This window comes from Microcaecilia unicolor, chromosome 13 (genome assembly GCF_901765095.1).
Source record: "Microcaecilia unicolor chromosome 13, aMicUni1.1, whole genome shotgun sequence".
Taxonomy (NCBI): domain Eukaryota; kingdom Metazoa; phylum Chordata; class Amphibia; order Gymnophiona; family Siphonopidae; genus Microcaecilia; species Microcaecilia unicolor.
Window position 1 is genome coordinate 51,504,626 of NC_044043.1, and position 17,847 is coordinate 51,522,472.

General features: G+C 43.8%; 1 protein-coding gene across 1 annotated transcript in view; it reads right to left on the minus strand.

Moving 5' to 3' along the window:
* Positions 1 to 17,847, minus strand: part of DOC2B (double C2 domain beta) — a 345,932-nt gene that overhangs the window by 65,019 nt on the left and 263,066 nt on the right. Inside the window, exon 5 of the mRNA XM_030222362.1 lies at positions 12,077 to 12,203. Coding sequence (XP_030078222.1) covers positions 12,077 to 12,203 — 127 coding nt within the window. The remainder of the gene's footprint in view (positions 1 to 12,076; positions 12,204 to 17,847) is intronic.

Genomic DNA, 17,847 nt, shown 5'->3' on the forward strand with positions numbered 1-17,847 from the left:
CTTATCTTGGGTGCTGAGCCCCCCAGCCCCCCCCCCAAAACCCACTACCCACAACTGTACACCACTACCATAGCCCTAAGGGGTGAAGGGGGGCACCTCTACATGTGGGTTCAGTGGGTTTTGAAGGGCTCACATTTACCACCACAAGTGTAACAGGTGGGGGGGGGGGGGGGTACGCCTGGATCCGGCTGCCTGAAGTGCACTGCACCCACTAAAACTGCTCCAGGGACCTGCATACTGCTGTCAGAGAGCTGGGTATGACATTTGAGGCTGGCAAAAAATATTTTAAAAGTTTTTTTTTTAGGGTGGGAGGGGGTTAGTGACCACTGGGGGGAGTAAGGGAAGGTAATCCCCGATTCCCTCCGGTGGTCATCTGGTCAGTTCGGGCACCTTTTTGTGGCTTGGTCGTAAGAAAAAATGGACCAAGTAAAGTTGCTCAAGCGTTCGTCAGGGACGCCCTTCTTTTTTCCATTATCGGTCGAGGATGCCCAAGTGTTAGGCATGCCCCAGTCCTGCCTTCGCTATGCTTCCGACACGCCCCCATGAATTCTGGTCATCCCCGCGAAGGAAAGCAGTTGAGGATGCCCAAAATCAGCTTTCGATTATGCCGATTTGGGTGGCCCTGTGAGAAGGACGCTCATCTCCTGATTTGTGTCGAAAGATGGGCGTCCTCCTCTTTCAAAAATAAGCCTGAAAATGTTGCAAAAAAGTTCCTTTAATAGGTAAAGAAAATGTAGATACAAGAGAAACTCAACACAGGCTGTGTTTCAGCTGGACAGTCTTCATCAGGAGAATCTTTCAAGACTCCACAAAACGGAATTTAATCAAAACAAAAATATCAAACACTGCATTAATTAAACTGTCTGTAAGGGTGCATACGATCAACATAAAATGTCTAATCCACAATGGAATAAACCTGCATTTACATGAACCTAGTCTGCATACCAGCAGTCCAAACCAGAATATCTGCATCGGTACACAAACTGACAGTTGGATTAAATTCTGTTTTGTGGCGTCTCGACAGATTCTCTTGATGAAGGCTGTCCAGCCGAAACACAACCTGTGTTGAGTTTCTCTGTCTGGGACTTGTATCTACATGTTCTTTACCCATTAAAGGAATTTTTTTCCAGCGTTTGGTCATCTTCTCATTTGTCATCTTCCACTCTTGGTTTGGTTTGCATAAATGCATACTTACCATAACCAATAACTGCCGCTAAATGCATTCAATGTTTCCCATTTTCCTGACCCAGATCAGATAAGAATATTAAAAGTGCAACCTCAAAACATCTGTAAACCTACATCTCTTTGCACCTGCAAGAATTCACCGAAATCTAAACCAACTGGAGTAAATTCACATTAAATACTCCCTTGCCCACATTGAAGTAGAATCTCATTTTAATTTGGATGAAGCCGGCTGTGATTATCTGAGCAAGCAAACTAAATTCATGCCAGAGCAGTGTTTTCCATCCTTAAAAGCTCTCCACGGGCTTCCCAAGAGAAGGCAATCTTTCTTGCAGACTCATAAGCCTGTCTTTTTAATCTCACTTACTGTTTTCCCTTTATGCGCTGTTCTTAAAATGAAGCTTTCTGTCATGCAAATAAATTCTAGAAAGATTCATGTGCTTTTGTTGGCTACATGATACTTTTTTAGTCCACAGTTGCTGATAATATTGGGGAAACAGAAACTAACTTGGATAAGGAGTGATGACCTACTAGTGTTCAAGCTTCTATGACTGGTAGTTGGGATAGATCACTGCAGCGTGGACAAGAATAAGTAGCCAGGCTGTATGGGTCAATTGGTCTTTTTCTGCTGTAATCTGCCACTGTATATTACTATGTTGAGAGTTAATTTGTAGGTAAAATAGCCATATATATATAGATTGGGTGGCAGAGCCGGTGGTGGGAGGCGGGGCTGGTGGTTGGGAGGCGGGGATAGTGCTGAGCAGACTTATACAGTCTGTGCCAGAGCCGGTGGTGGGAGGCGGGACTGGTGGTTGGGAGGCGGGGATAGTGCTGGGCAGACTTATACGGTCTGTGCCAGAGCCGGTGGTGGGAGGCGGAACTGGTGGTTGGGAGGTGGGGATAGCGCTGGGCAGACTTATACGGTTTGTGCCAGAGCCGGTTGTGGGAGGTGGGGCTGGTGGTTGGGAGGCGGAGATAGTGCTGGGCAGACTTATACGGTCTGTGCCAGAGCCGGTGATGGGAGGCAGGGCTGGTGGTTGGGAGGCAGGGATAGCGCTGGGCAGACTTATACGGTCCGTGCCCTGAAGAGGACAGGTACAAATCAAGGTAAGGTATACACAAAAAGTAGCACATATGAGTTTATCTTGTTGGGCAGACTGGATGGACCGTGCAGGTCTTTTTCTGCCGACATCTACTATGTTATGTTACTATGTTATATAGCTCCATAACCAGGGTCTCAAGCAGAGTCAGTCCTGGTGTTGCCCCATTGCAAGTAGCGAACCACAGTTCTGACTTCACTGTCAAGTTCCCTCAGAAAAGCAGTATGACATTCCCTGCATGCAATGGGGTGTAGCAGCATAAGTGAAGGTGGGGAGTGGAGCCTTTATAGACACAACCACTCAGAGGATTAAAGGTAAAACCAAAACACTTTATTAATATTCAGATTCCAGCCTGTTCCTTTCACAGGCATGTTGATATGAGAATAAAAACAGCTTTTGGATTCAAGGATAATCACCTTCTGGCCTGGCCACAGTGTGCACTAGTCTTTAATATAAATCAAAACCAAGCCTGGCTCTGGCCTGACCTCCATGATTAAAGATTCCACAAGGTTCCAAGATAAAACCTGGCCTACTTGAATCAAGCTTCTGCTGCGTACACATATGTGGGAAAAGCATATGCTGGAGGGTTGCTCTTGTCTTCCCTGGTCCTCCCCAGCTTAACTAGGCTCAAGAGTTTTATCCTACCTGGACTAGGCCCTCCCTGCTCTGCCCTCATTGAACCACGCCTTCTCTGCTCTGAATTGTGGGGTTTAAGTTGGCTCTGCAAGGGAGTATTATTATGGGGGGCGGGACTGGCTCATTTTGTCATTCCCCCATCCCCATCTTATACTGCAGTTACTCTATAAGGGACATTTTTACACAAATCTATGATGCAATATTAAGTGTAGGTAGAAGGGTGGTTATCATCTGCTGATGCTTGCTAATTGCAATCAGATTCAAGTTTTCTGTAGATTTGACTTTGACTACCACCTATCCTATGAAAAAGTCAGGATTCTGTACATAGAAACAACAAACTACCAGAGGAGCCAACTTTTCAAAATGATTGGGGGTGCTAAACCCAATGGAAATGACACCTCTCTGGACACAGTCAGAGTTTGCTCAATATTGTGGTTGCTCAAGCCCCCACAGAGCTGACTCCCATGCAAACTAAGGCAGAATATGAAATACCTGTTGTAAAATTATCATTGGGTTCGGAATTGCTACTGGTATAAAAATTCTGCTGTACTTTGCATTGATGTGATAAGTCTGCTTGTAACGGCCACCAGTGACAAAAATCGGGTGCTACAAATTTTGGGGCCCGTCTACTAAGCTGTGTTAATAAGTGGCCTGAGGTATCAGTAGCCCGGGGCTTTCCCGCGTGCTGAAGCCACTTCTAAAGCGGCTTGAAAATGGCCACATGTCCCCTTTTCTTTATTAATGGCCACACATTCATTTTTCCATTAGCTTGGGCGCCCTTATCACCCCCCTACTTACTAGGCTGTAAGGGCTCCCACACTAACCACTTCTAATGGGTTAGTGCGTGATGATGCAACTGCACTAAGCGATTACTGTTGGGCACACCTACGCTCCGCGCCCAAACACGCCCCCCGCACTAAAAATATTTTCTATTTTTTTTAGCGTGTGGGTAGCGTGCAACAAACACAAAACTACTGTGGGATGAACTTACGGTAGTGGATTTTAATTAATTAATTTATTTATTCAGAACATTTATATCCCGCTTTATACCACTTAGAGCAGCCTCAAAGCGGCTTACAAAGAACTGAAGAAACAATTACAATGTCAGTAGAGAGGACGGCACAGAGGAAGAAGGGAGGGGAAGAAACAGAAAAAATAGAGAATAAGATGAATGGCAACAAAAAGAACTTAAAGATGGTCTGCAAATCTGATGATACCACTGCCCAACAAAGATGGCATGGGAGGGAAGAAAACTTGCAGCATGCTGGCTGTGAGAGGCATGCATGTGTTAGTGCTTACCACAGTTTAGTAAAAGGGCCCCTTTAGTTTTAAAATATTCTTGAACAGCCTTTTTGTTGACTATTTTCATTCATTTTGTCTTCTTACAGTTTACTGTCATCTAACAGCTTTGCAAAATCCTCCTATACACATTGAAAGTATAACACAAACATGTGAAAGAATATTTAGACCGTTCATGGGCTATTGTATTTCTGTTTAATGTCCCTCCTCCTCTTGACCCTTATTAGGAACTGTATTTGCATGATAATGAGATTGTTCCTGTTAATTCATCTTTTGCTTCTACTTAGCTCTGAATATAGTCATAATCTCCTTGCTTGTGACATCACAGTTGTTTCCATGGCTACAGGCTGTGATGTCACAAACAGAGGATTATAGCGTTAGGAAGCACAAGTGGTGGCATTCATTTCAGACAAACTCTGAAGCACGTAGAAAACCTTGCTCCCAAGCAAATGTTCTTCAGCTGGAGTAAAAGAAAAAAGCAATGTATAAAACAGAAGCTAGGACCTCATGCTGCGCTGGTAGAATTCAGTAAAGTAGTGTTTAACTTGTGCAGAAATAGAAACACTTTATCTGAAAATCTAAAAGTGTGAGAGGAGGCTCTGGGGCAGTCAGAATGAGATTACAAATGCTGAAGTGTTCTGCTTTTTTCTGTCTTACACACAAGAGATAGATGATTTTAAATCTGTTTCTTCAACAGGTTGCTTCTACAGAGTTTTCACAAAGCAGTGCAAAGCTATGCCTCATGCACAGAACTAAACAATTCTCCAAGGTACCCTAACGGAGGGATGGAAGAGAGTGAGATTTGGAAAGAACCATGACAGAGCAATTTCTGGCTCTCTAGGAGGCATAAAAAAAAACAGCCTGGATTACAGGCAGGTTTCATGCATTAAATCTGTCTGGGAATGACTTAAAGATCAGTCACAAAGCCACACAATTCATTCGGGTTCATCTAGTTCAGTGCTTGTTAATCTTTTTGTGGCTGTGACCCCATGATAGTGACCAAATAAAATTATGTGACACCCCCACCAGAGGTGCAAAATAACGATGTACAGGTGGAGAATCTACTCAGGTCTGACCCACAATTTGGGAAGCTCTGATCAGCACTGATCTAAAATACATTTGTTATATTATAATCTTTGGGGCATAGTTATCAACGTGGACGCCTATTAAGATGTGTTATTTTACCAATGAGACCTAGGGGTCCTTTTACTAAGGTGCACTGAAAAATGGCCTGCACTGTTGTAGGTGTGTGTATTGGACATGCGCAGGTCCATTTTTCAGCACGCCTGCAAAAATGGCCTTTTTTGGCCAAAATGGAAGTGCGGCACAATAAAAATTGGCACGTGTCCATTTTGGGCCCGGAACCTTACCGCCACCCATTGACTTAGCGGTAAGGTCTCATGAGTTAACAGGGCGGTAATCTTCAGCACGCGTACACTGCTAATTACCGCCTGGTTAATGCCACGCAGTACAAAAGTTTTTAAAAAATTTCGAATGTGCGTACCGGACATGCGTAAAAAATGGAATTACCACCCAGGGCTCGCGGTAGCCAGGTTCCAAACTGATGCAGGTCTAAACATATTTTTTGTTTTTTACCATGTGGTGTTAATGAACAGTAATCAGCAGTGTACACGCGCTGAACATTACCGCCCGTTTAATGCATTAGACCTTACTGCTAAGTCAATAGGTGGCGATAAGGTCTCAGGCACATAATGGATGCGTGCCAATTTTTATTTTGAAGCACGTCCATTTTCGGCTGGAAAAAAGGCCTTTATTACAGGCATGCTGAAAAATGGACCTGCGTACATCCGATACAAACGCCTGCAACAGCACAGGACATTTTTCAGCGCACCTTAGTAAAAGGACCCCCTACATAGGCGCCCCATATAAGAGGCTTGGGGAGGCTAAGCCTCCCCAGCCCAACCGTGACCTTACTCTGGCTGCCTCCTCCTCAAAGGCAGGATAGAAGAAAATTTTATATCTTCCACTCTTCGCGGCGCCACCATCCACCCCCTACTCGCGGCGCCGGCTTCTCACTTCTTTTACCAGATGGATGCCTGCCTCCCGCTCTCTAAGGCTCCGTTCCGCCTCTGAGACAGTCCTTCCCCAGCGGCTTCCTGTGACACACTTCCTGTTCCTGCACTTCTGGCGCGAGTTGCACGATGGCAGAGCCTGTTTGTTAACTGGTTGCAGGCTGCAGCATGCGGCTCTTATGAGTCACTGAGCCAGGGAAGGAGGCAGCTGACTGAACTGAGTGGATCGAGCAGCAAGCAAGCTCAGCTGCAAATATTGAACAGTGCTGCAGGTTAAAGGTTTTATAAATCAAAATAAAAAACATTTTGTTTCATGCAGATCTCTTTTATATAAAAATAATTAAATGGGCTATAAACCCCTAATGCAGTCCTTTGGTTTGAGTCTATTGCTAAATTGCTTTGTTGAACAGGAGACTGGTGAGGGAATGGGGTGATGATGCTGGATGATGAAGGGAGGAGAGAGAGATGGGGAGACATGGGGCAATGTTGGATGGTGGTGGTTGGGGGCAAGATAATGGGGCAATGTTGGACTGGGGCAGAGAGAGAGAAAAAAGTTTTATAAGTCAAAATAAAAACAAATATTTTGTTTCATGCAGATCTCTTTTGTTTAAACAAAACTAAATGGGCTATAAGCCCCTAATGCAGTCCTTTGGTTTTCTTATATTTTGTTCTTGTGATGCCATACTGTTCCAAACTTGAAAACTTATCTCTATCTGGTCATTAATAAAAGGAGCTCATTGTGAACACTATCCACCCTAACAAGTTGTTTTGTGGCTGTACATGAAGAATTGTGATGTTATGATCCCTTGTTTCATATTGTTGATGGTCTGTGTTTTCCGTATGGGTGGCATATTAGGTTCTGCCCAGTGTAATATTTATGGTACAGTAAGGTTCTGAGTGTGTTTTTGCACAAAGTTGTGCATAGTGTTTTGCAGTTAAGCGATTGTGGTTAGTATATGCTTTGAGCAACCACTTTATTCTTTGACATATGATACATATCTAATATCTAAATTTAATAAAAGGTATTGTGACTTATTTTTATTTTATTTTCTTCTGTGTGTTAGACAATTATGGATTTAAGCTCCACCCCTAACCCCGCCCCCTTTAGCCTCCCCAAACAGTTGGGCCACCGACCGCCTATGATCCCCTAGTTACTAATAAATGGAGTTAACAGTAAAATAACATGTCTTACTGGTAGCTCCCCCCCCCCCTTACTTTCCTACTTAAGCAGCAGCATTTCTTACATTTCTGGCAACCCGGGGGGGGGGGGGGAGGGGGAGGTGACATGAGACTCATTGGCGTCATATGTAGACTCCAGGCCAGGGTGGGCAAATTTCATTAAGTACGCTGCAAATCTGCGCCTGAAGAAGGGCAGTGAGTTCCAGCACCTTCTTATGAAGCTATAAAGCTTTTTCTTAGAGTGGACTCAGGGTTCCTGCTCTGACAGCTGACATCAATACCACCTAAGAACCTGTATTTAGTTTTCTTTTTTGAGGCACAAGATGCTCCAGGTGGCAAGGATGTCAGCTCATTGATTGGGATCCTGGGACAGAAACATTTTTAAAAACATCCAGAGATGTGTGTGAGCATTTTATAATGCCTACTTTCATACAGAAATGTGCATATTATTATAACCAATGGCAGTGCAGCTTTGAAAATGCTAAAAGACATTACAATGTGCTTTGACCTCTCTAAGGGGTCCTTTTACTAAGCTGCGTTAGGTGCTAATATACGCCTAATACAGCAAAAATGGACTAACACAGGACACGCTAAAGCATCTTGCGTTAGTTTTTGCTTGTTTATACACTAACCACACACTAAATATTTCTTGGGAACTTCTTTTGAGGGGGCTTGTCAGAGGCAGAGAATAGACATTCCTACGCTAAACAGTTAGCGCATCTAAATTAGGGCATGCTAATGCACAGATAAAACAGGAATCCTTACTGCCTACAAAAAAGGTGGTGTTAAGTATTCCCATGGTAATTTTAAAAAATGGCCAAACACTAATGGCACAATGCAAATAGGAGATCCTCTAGATAAGGAGCACAAAATCCAAGAAAAGAAGAGGATGGCGTAAAGGACCACCAGCCGTAGGGAAGGTACAAAAAACACTTCTTTATTCAAAAGCACCAACATTTAGGGGCCCTTTTACTAAGGTGTGCCTAAAAGTGGCCTGCGCTGGTGTAGGTGCGTGTTTTCGACACGCGCAGGTCAATTTTTCAGCGTAAAGAATAGCAAACAAAATTGCAGTATAAATTAGAGTTCAAAATTGGGTAACCTAATACTATGATATACAAAACTCTAGCGGAAAAAGTTTTTGAAAAACAGCCATGCTCTAACACTGTTAAGGAGAAAAGCCCTCAGAAACCGTCGGCACACGGCCATAGGTTTTAAGCGATGTTATGATTTTATTTTTATAACTATCGCTCAGGTTCTATCATGGGGCATAAAAACTCCTTCAGGTGTTTAAGTATGATTTTGCTTTTTGCACTCAGTTCCTGATGAAGCCTTGTTTTCGGGGTGAAACGGTGGCCCCCGTCGAACGCTAAGCAGAGAGTGCTTTTTAAAGCAGCACACAGCTAAGTGCCTTCTCATTTTTTTGATGCTGGTCATTTAAAATATGCTAACAGTAATCATAAGCTGTGTTGAATAGTAAGAGATACCTCAATCTTCTAGACAAAAAGCAAAATCATACTTAAAACACCTGAAGGAGTTTTTATGCCCCATGATAGAACCTGAGCGATAGTTATAAAAATAAAATCATAACATCGCTTAAAACCTATGGCCGTGTGCCGACGGTTTCTGAGGGCTTTTCTCCTTAACAGTGTTAGAGCACGACTGTTTAAAAAAAAATTTTCCGCTACAATTTTTCAGCGTGCCTGGAAAAACGGCATTTTTTTTTGTGGCCAAAAATGGACGTGCGGCAAAACTAAAACCAGCATGCATCCATTTTCGGTCTGAGACCTTACTGCCAACCATTGACTTAGCGGTAAGGTGTCATGTGTTAACCGGGAGGTAAGCAGCCAGCATGCGGACTGCTGCTTACCGCTGGCTAAGCACCACGCAGTAGAAAACAGAAAACATTTTCTACCACGTGTTTGGGTGCATGTCAAAAATGGAATTACCGCCCGGGGCACATGGTAGCTGGAGGGTAGTTCCAATTTGGCACGCGCTGGATGTGCACAGGCACCTACGTGAATTAGTAAAAGGGACCCTAGAGCCTTATTTGTAAGCCCTGAAGCATGTAGCGGTGTCCACTGAAACACGGCCTGTGTCTGGTCCTTAACGCTGGTGCTTTTGAATAAAGAAGTGCTTTTGTACCTTCCCTACGGCTGGTGGTCCTTTATGCCATCCTCTATTTTTCTTGGATTTCAAACACTAATGGCAACATTAATCTGTGGCCATTGAAAAAATAAACACAAATTTGTTTTCTTACGTCCATGGTAAAAATGGCCTTAAGCATGTGGGAAAGAACCCAAAGATTTTAACTGAACTGAACTGCTTTGCTATATGAAAGAAAGGAATACAGCCCCCCCCCCCCCCAATATTCAGAACTATTTAACCAGCTAGGAATGGCTTTTGACAGGTGTTTAACTGGCTAACTGCTAATATTCAGCGGGAGATAGCTGGTTATCTCTGATGAATATTTGCAGTCAGCGCCAAAAAGTTAATCAGCGTGATAACCATCAATATTCAGGGTTGACCGGCTAAATTTACCAGACAAATCAGACTGCATAAATAGTAGTCCTATAATTGCCCACTATTAACTTAATCAGTCAGTGCGGAATACTGGCTTAGCCAGTTAAGTTAGCACCAGGCCAACCCCCCCCCCCCCTAAATATTCTATGCCAGTCACCAGAAATAGCCCAGCATTGAATATCCCGGGTCACCATCAACCGTGGCACTTATGCAGGCTGCCTCCCGCCGGCTGAATATCAGGCCCGGGGATTTTAAGTGTTAGGGGCATGAAGGGCACATGGAAATTTGTCACTGAGAGCTCTAGTGTTTGTTGGACAAATGTGTAGAACATTGGAGGAATGGTTCAAAAATTATGGGGCAGAAGAGGAAAAGACAGACATGACTATTTTTTGAGGCCAGTCTTTAGAGGTGTGCACAGAGCAAAAATTTCTGTTCATTTTCAGTCTCAGCTTTTTTCCAAATGTTTGAATATTTTTGTGGTTCATTTCACACATTCGTTTTAATAAAAATGTTTTAAATGCTCATTAGAACTTTTAAGGTGTACTAATTGGCATAATCATGTCAATTCATAGGTAAACACGTATTAAAGTGATATAGGGGACACTAGGGGGCCCTTTTACAAAACGCGTGCTTACCGCAGCAAACAAAATGGCTTCCTGTGGGGTGCGCTGAGTCATCCAACATGTAAATGGGTGTGCTCTGTGCTAATCAGTTAGCACATGGGCATTGTCACGCATAAACCGAGTAGGTGAGTCCTTACTGCCTACAAAATAGGTGGCAGTAGGGGCTCATGTGCTGATGGACACACCCTAATGGCCATTTTTGAAAAAAAATCTGAAAATCGGCCATTTTACTCCAGCGGTAAAAATGGCCTTAGCGAGCAGGAATGACCCGAATAAGGGGTTCACTAAGGCTGCGTTTGACTCATGGGCGTAGCCAGACTTCAGCGGGAGGGGGGTCCAGAGCCCACATTTTAGACCCCCCGGCACCACCGACACCCCCCGCCATTGCCGACCCCTCCCACTCCACCACCAACTTTGACCCCCCCCTGCCGACGACCCTCTTGACCCCTCCCGCTGATGACTCTCTCGACCCCCCCTCACACCACCAACCCTCCCCCAGCCGCCATCGCCTACCTTTGCTGGCGGGGGACTACAACCCCGCCAGCCGAAGTCCTCTTCTTCCAGCGCAAGGCTTTGTTCTGTTTCTGTGAGTCTGACATCCTCAGACTCACAGAAACAGAACAAAGCCTTGCAGATCAGCCAGCAACGCGGCTGTACGTGCAGGACGTCAGACTCACAGAAATAGAATGAAGCCTTGCACCGGAAGAAAAGGACCTTGGCTGGTGGGGATTGGGGTCCCTCGCCAGAAAAGGTAGGCGGCGGCGGGGGAGGGTTGGCGGCGGGAGGGGGGGGTCCAGAGGGTCGTCGGCAGGGGGGTCCAGGGCCAAATCTACGGGGGCCCAGGCCCCCTGGTCCCATGTAGCTATGCCACTGGTTTGAGTAAAAGGGCTCCTACATTTTTTAAGAAGCACTAATGAACTGAATGTGCGATGATGATGGTACAGCCCTGTCTGCTTCCCCATAAGAAACTACTGTAGGCTAGAAATGAAAATTCTACAAGACATTTGCTTAATCATCAACTGTAAGGTAAAAAAAACAAAAAAACATTCTGTCTTTGATTAATCATTGGGGATTACAGACTGTTCTCTGAAAGGCTACTTATAAGTGAATACAATGATACACTTCGCTGTAATAAAGCCAAGGTCCAGCATGGATGATCAACCACTTGGCTTTTAAGGTCAGGATATGACACTTACCTAAATATATTAGATGATATTTATTTGGAAGGGTAATAAAGGGGGAGAGGGTTTTGCATAAAACACACTATATTCAATTCATAGCTTAATGCCACTAACATTATCGGCTTCTGTCTCACCTAGAATGTAAACCGCACTGAACCCTGGAAATGGGATATTACCGGTATACAAGAACTGATTTGATCTGATTTGATTGTCCTGCTTCCTTCTATCCCTGGGACCAGTCTCCAGTGCTCTCCTTTATCACAGACCAGAATACAATACAATGGTTGGTGCTGACATGGGGTTTCCCTTCCTCCCCAACTCACCGGCAGCTGCTTTTCTAGGCAGATGCTGAAGTTTTTCGTTTGGTTCGGTTTGAGTTTTTTCAGGGGAATTCTGGTCTCCCCGATGAACTCGTTATGACGGAATTTGTCTTCATCACAGACAGAAATTCTGCAAAAGAAAAGACAGGCCATCCAAAAACTGCATTAATAAAAGGAAAACCAGTACAGCTTGGCTGAAAATGGTACCTTCATAAAGTTACCAACTTGAGAACTACCTATTGAAGAGACCTTCATAGTTCAAAGAGTTTGTATATTTGAACATTTGTTGGCCTTCTCTATGCAGCTTTTTTGCTGATCCTCCTATAATGTACTTAAGGGCCTTTTACTAAAGAGTTGTCACACGGTAAAGGGCTTGCCGTGTGGCAAATCGGAATTATCGTAGGCCTAACGCAGCCTCTGGCGGTAGTTCCACCCTCAGCATGCGGTATTTCCAGCGCTACCAGAAATTCCAGAAAAATATTACCGCAGGGGGTTACCCGACTGTAATCAGGCAGCACCACATGCTGCCCGGTTACCGCCAGGTTAGCACGGCAGCCCTTACCGCCACCTCAACGGGTAGTGGTAAATGCTCCCCTGAGATGGCCGAATATAGGTGCAAACTTAACGTGGTCATTTCTTTTTTCAGGCTTTTTATCTGCTGTGGTAAAAAGGGCCTCGGTGTGTGGCAAAAACAGCTTAGTAAAAGGGTCCCTTATAGAGACAAAGAGGTACAAAAAAGCTGTTGAATTCCTAGTCACCACAGTGTGGGTCTGCTAAACTTTTGCTGCTGCTCTTTGCTTAAATTGCTGAAATGTAGGAATTCAACAACCACCTGGTACTTGCTGAAGAATAAAAATCCTACTGTCTATAGATTGCAAGTAATTCTCTCTCAAAACAATTAGTTAAATGGGAGGAAAAAGACTTCAGATGCTCGGCAAACATATATAACTCTTTTAATGTGGATGCCTCGCTGCTCAGCGTTCACCTTTGAACATTAGTTTTTTTTCAGATGTAAACTGCTGGCGAGCGTCATCATAAGTCAAAAAAACCTCTCCATACATGCCTCTTTTTATATTGTTTTAATTTTTTTATAAAAGGATTTTATACAGACTATCCTCTTATCTAATTCTCTGTTAGAGATACAAAGGCACTTATCTGATGTGTGACTCAAACTATTGGGTACGCCAAGTGTGTGAAATGTAGGAAGCATGATTGAAGGGTCTGCTGAGCTGGGCTTGTCCAGTGGCAGTGCTGTATATTGCCAAGTGGACCCAGCTGGATATTATTCCCAGTTTAGAGCTTCTGCTGTCTGAATAGGCCAGGGATGAGATGGAGTTGAAATCTAGAGACCCTGGTGGAAGAGGGCGTCAAAAAGGCATGATGCTGATGCTTAGAGGCTGATTTTAGAACCCACAGCTGCAGAGTTATGGAGTTAATCCTGATGTGTGGGACTCATCTAAAAAGGGTTGTTACAATGAAGCATATTACAAATGAAAAACATGCTGCCACTTCCTTCTGCTCCTTCTGCGAACTATGGCTTGGATCTCTTAATATGAACCTCAATTCACAACGACCTGGGGATTTCCCCCTTGTTTTATATCCTCTCTCAACTTGTTTTAGCCTAACTTTAGCATTCCTCAGCCAAGGCTATGCACCAGAGCTCCTTCCTGGGCGCTAAATCTAGCCACCAGGTGTCACCGTTGTGCAATGACTTTGATTATAACTGAGAATTCTGCCTCCCTATCACTGCTACTACCCGCTTCTCTGCTATCAGATGAGCTCAACACAAAAGCTCATTTTGAGCCCTTGGGGGCTCTTTACTAAGTGGCGGAAAGCCCAACGTGAGCTAACTGCTTGGCAATCCGGAACTACTGCTGGCCCAACGAGGGCGCGGGTGTTACTTTCACCCCCAGTGGTTGGAATTTCTGGCGCCAGTGGAAATACTTGAAAAATATTTCCACAGGGTGTTAACCCAGCAGTAATCAGGCAGCGCCGTGCAGAAACCCCTACTGCCACCTCAATGGGTGGTGGTACGTGCTTCCCCTCTGCATGGCCATGTGGTAAGAGCAATCTTACTACATGGCTATGCCTTTTTACCCACTGCAGTAAAAACTACTACTACTACTTATCATTTCTAAAGCGCTACTAGACATATGCAGCGCTGTACACTTGAACATGAAGAGACAGTCCCTGCTCCAAAGAGCTTACAATCTAATTAGGACAAACAGGACAAATAAGGGATAAGGACAAAGAGTAGCAAGATTCCGGAATCCTGAAGAGCAGCAACATTCTGGAATCTCAAAGACTACTACTACTTATAATTTCTATAGCGCTACTAGATGTACGCAGCGCTGTACACTTGAACACTTGAACATGAAAAGGCAGTCCCTGCTCAACAGAGCTTACAATCTAATTAGCGTGCGGCAAAAGTGGCCCCTGCCACTTTTTACCTCAGCTTAGTAAAAGGGCCCCTTGATGAGGTGTATAGTTCTGGAATCTTCCAGCACAGTCTCAATTCCTGGAAAACACTTTAGGTAGACTGACTCCTGAAAAATAAAATAAAAATAGCAAAAAAAAACCCAAACCTCCCAACAACAACAACAACAACAACAACAAAACAACCAGCTGAAGGGTGCACATTGCAAAAATTTCAGCAATCCTCCTTCCACTCCTATACATTAAAATACGTAAGCCATACCCAGCTCCTACTTGATTCAGAGGCAAAATGAACTGCGGGTCACAGGGACTCCACAGTTCATTACAGTCCACTGGTCATTTTAATTTGATCCACTTTTAATTTTCTGGATCACTGTTGAGTATTAATCAGTAATTGATATTAGGCCAGAGTTGAGCACCCTATTTAGGTTACAAATACGTTCAAATTTAACCTACAAGAGCAGTATAAGATGAGTCACATCACCTCGTATTTTTTGCATGGGTCTGCATGTTCCTAATTATTTTTTGCTTTTCCAATGAGTAAACAACGTGATGAGAAGCACACTTTTTAACCTAGACAAGAGTGAAAAAAATCAATACTTTTCTCTCTCTCCCAGTCTGTGTTACTCAGGTAGACAACATCTTTCTGCTCAAACATCACCACGTTTTTCTACATATTCTTGCGTCGTTTCATGGAAGTACACATTTTAAATACAACCTCCCCCGCCCCCCCCCCCCCCCCCATGCTGTTTGGTGCTATCTACCAATTTCATCTATCCACACATCAGTCCCTTCTCCAAGTGTCTGCTAAAGGACTGTAAAGTCTTGCAGCCTTGGGTTTATTTATAATCTACAGAATATATGAATAATGCCTAGGGTGTGGAAATACACAATTGTTGGATAATATTAAATTGCACTAATTTCCACCTAATGAAAATGATATAAATCTCTAAATGTAGTACCGTTCTATGAAAAATATAGGAAGGAAAAAGGCCTCACAGAGCTCCTAGATTATAGCCATCTAATAGAGCTTAAACGGGTCTTAATAGATTCTCTATTCATCATTGGCCAAAAAACCTTCCAGGAGTGATACGTTGTATTCAATGTCACTCACACGTTTGCAATTATACTGAACAAAGGAGTGATACGTCGTATTCAATATCACTCATAAATTAGCAATTATACTGAACTGGTCTACATTATAATGAAAAAATATGGTATTGAAAGAGCACTTATCTTTCAAACCGCTAGCTACCAGCACTAGGAAGTTCTTCAACTAAAGTTCGTTCCTTCTCTCCCTCGCCCCAAGCCGACGATGGCCAGTCTTGCCGCTTCAGGGTCATGGTAGCGGGGCCTGCTTCTATCTAAGCTTCGCTTAATCCATCCTCCTTGGCTTTCCCAGTGTCTGCTTTTCTCTGCTCCATCCTGCCACAAACTCGCTTTCCCAGCGTCCACTCTGCTTCAATCCGCTTTAGCGAGTTTGTGGCAGAATGGAGCAGAGAAAAGCAGACACTGTGAAAGCCAAGGAGGAGGGATTAAGCGAAGCTTAGATAGAAGTGCAGAGTGCTTTCTAGACTTTCAAACTTAGCAGATTCAACTGTCAGGTTTATTGACCCATAGGCCAATTCATAAAAATATGTTTTTAAACTGGACTAAAAGTAAAAAAAAAAAAAGAAGTGCTGAATATTCACAATATAGCTGGGTAGCTACCATGCGCTGACTGTGAATATTCAGTGGGAGATAGCTACTAGCCCCTGCTAAATATTCGCAGATAGCCAACTGAGGGACTCTTTTACTAAGGCGAGTAAGCACCTATGTGCATCCAATGTGCGTCAATTTGGAACTACCGCCTGGTTACCGCATGCCCCAGGTGGTAATTCCATTTTTTACGGGTGTCCGATACGCGCATTGGAAAATATTTTTTATTTTCTACCGCGTGACGCTAACCGGGCAGTAATCGGAAGTGTACGTGTGCTGACAATTACTGCCCGGTCAACACGTGAGACCTTACCGCTAAGTCAATGGGTGGCGGTAAGGTCTCAGGCCCAAAATGGACGCACACCAATTTTTATTTTGCCACACGTTCATTTTCGGCCAAAAAACCCCAAAAGGCCTTTTTTGCAGGCATGTTGAAAAATGGACCCGCATGCCTCCAAAATATGCACCTACACCAGCAAAGGTCATTTTTCAGAGCACCTTAGTAAAAGGACCCCTAAATGCTATTTAACCGGCCAGAAGCTGTCCTTGGCTAGTTAAATATCGCTGAATATTGGCCGGTATATTGCTAACCCACAGACTTTTTTTTTTTATACTGCAGTGCCCAACCCCCCTGTCCAAAAAAAGGATAAAGAATAGGCCAGAAAAGAAAAGGAAAGCAGAATGGAGACTGCTAGAAATGAATGGTTCTTTATAATCCCTTCTGGGGTTCTGGGACGACAAAAGAATTGCTCCTGTAAGACCTGAATTCAAGCAGAGCTCTATAGCTGTTCTATACGAACACTTAACAGTGGCAGGGAGATAGTTTCTGGATTTCTAATGAAAAGTCACATTTAATTAGGACCTGGGCAGAGACCTCACTTTACCAGTCAGGCTTCACAGATCCATTTGCTGTAGCTCCTTCCCTTTTCTCTCTATACTCATTCCCCGTCCCTACCCTCACAGCCAATTCCTCTCCACCCCTAATTACTTCTCTCCCCCCCCCCCCCCCCCATTTAATTATGTCCACTTCTGCTGCCTCTGTCTCCTCAGCTGACAGGACAACTTAACTCCTTGGCTTATTCCCTGCAGCAGCTGTTAATAAAGTGTGCTATTATACAAACATTTACCTCCTTTAAAGTATGGCTATTGAACAAAGGAGGTAACTTTGTGGCAGGTGTGCACATAAGTAAAATAGTGGAAACTAATCTAAAGAATAAAATTACGAAACACGTAGACAAACACGTTTTAATGGGACAGAGTCAGCATGGGTTTAGCCAAGGGAAGTTTTGCCTCACCAATTTGCTTCATTTCTTTGAAGGGGTGAATAAAAATGTGGATACTAGTGAGCTGGTTGATGTAGTGTATCTAGATTTTCAGAAAGCTTTTGACAGAGTTCCTCATGAGAGACTTCTGTGAAAATTAAATAGTCATAGGACAGGAGGCAATATCCTTTTGTGGATTAAGAATTGGTTATTGGACAGAAAACAAAGGGTAGGGTTAAATGGCCATTTTTCTCAGTGGAGATGGGTGAATAGGGAAGTGCCATAGGGATCTGTACTGGGACAGGTGCTATTTGACATATTTATAAATGATCTGGAAATCGGAATGACAAGTGAGGTGATCAAATTTGCAGACGACAC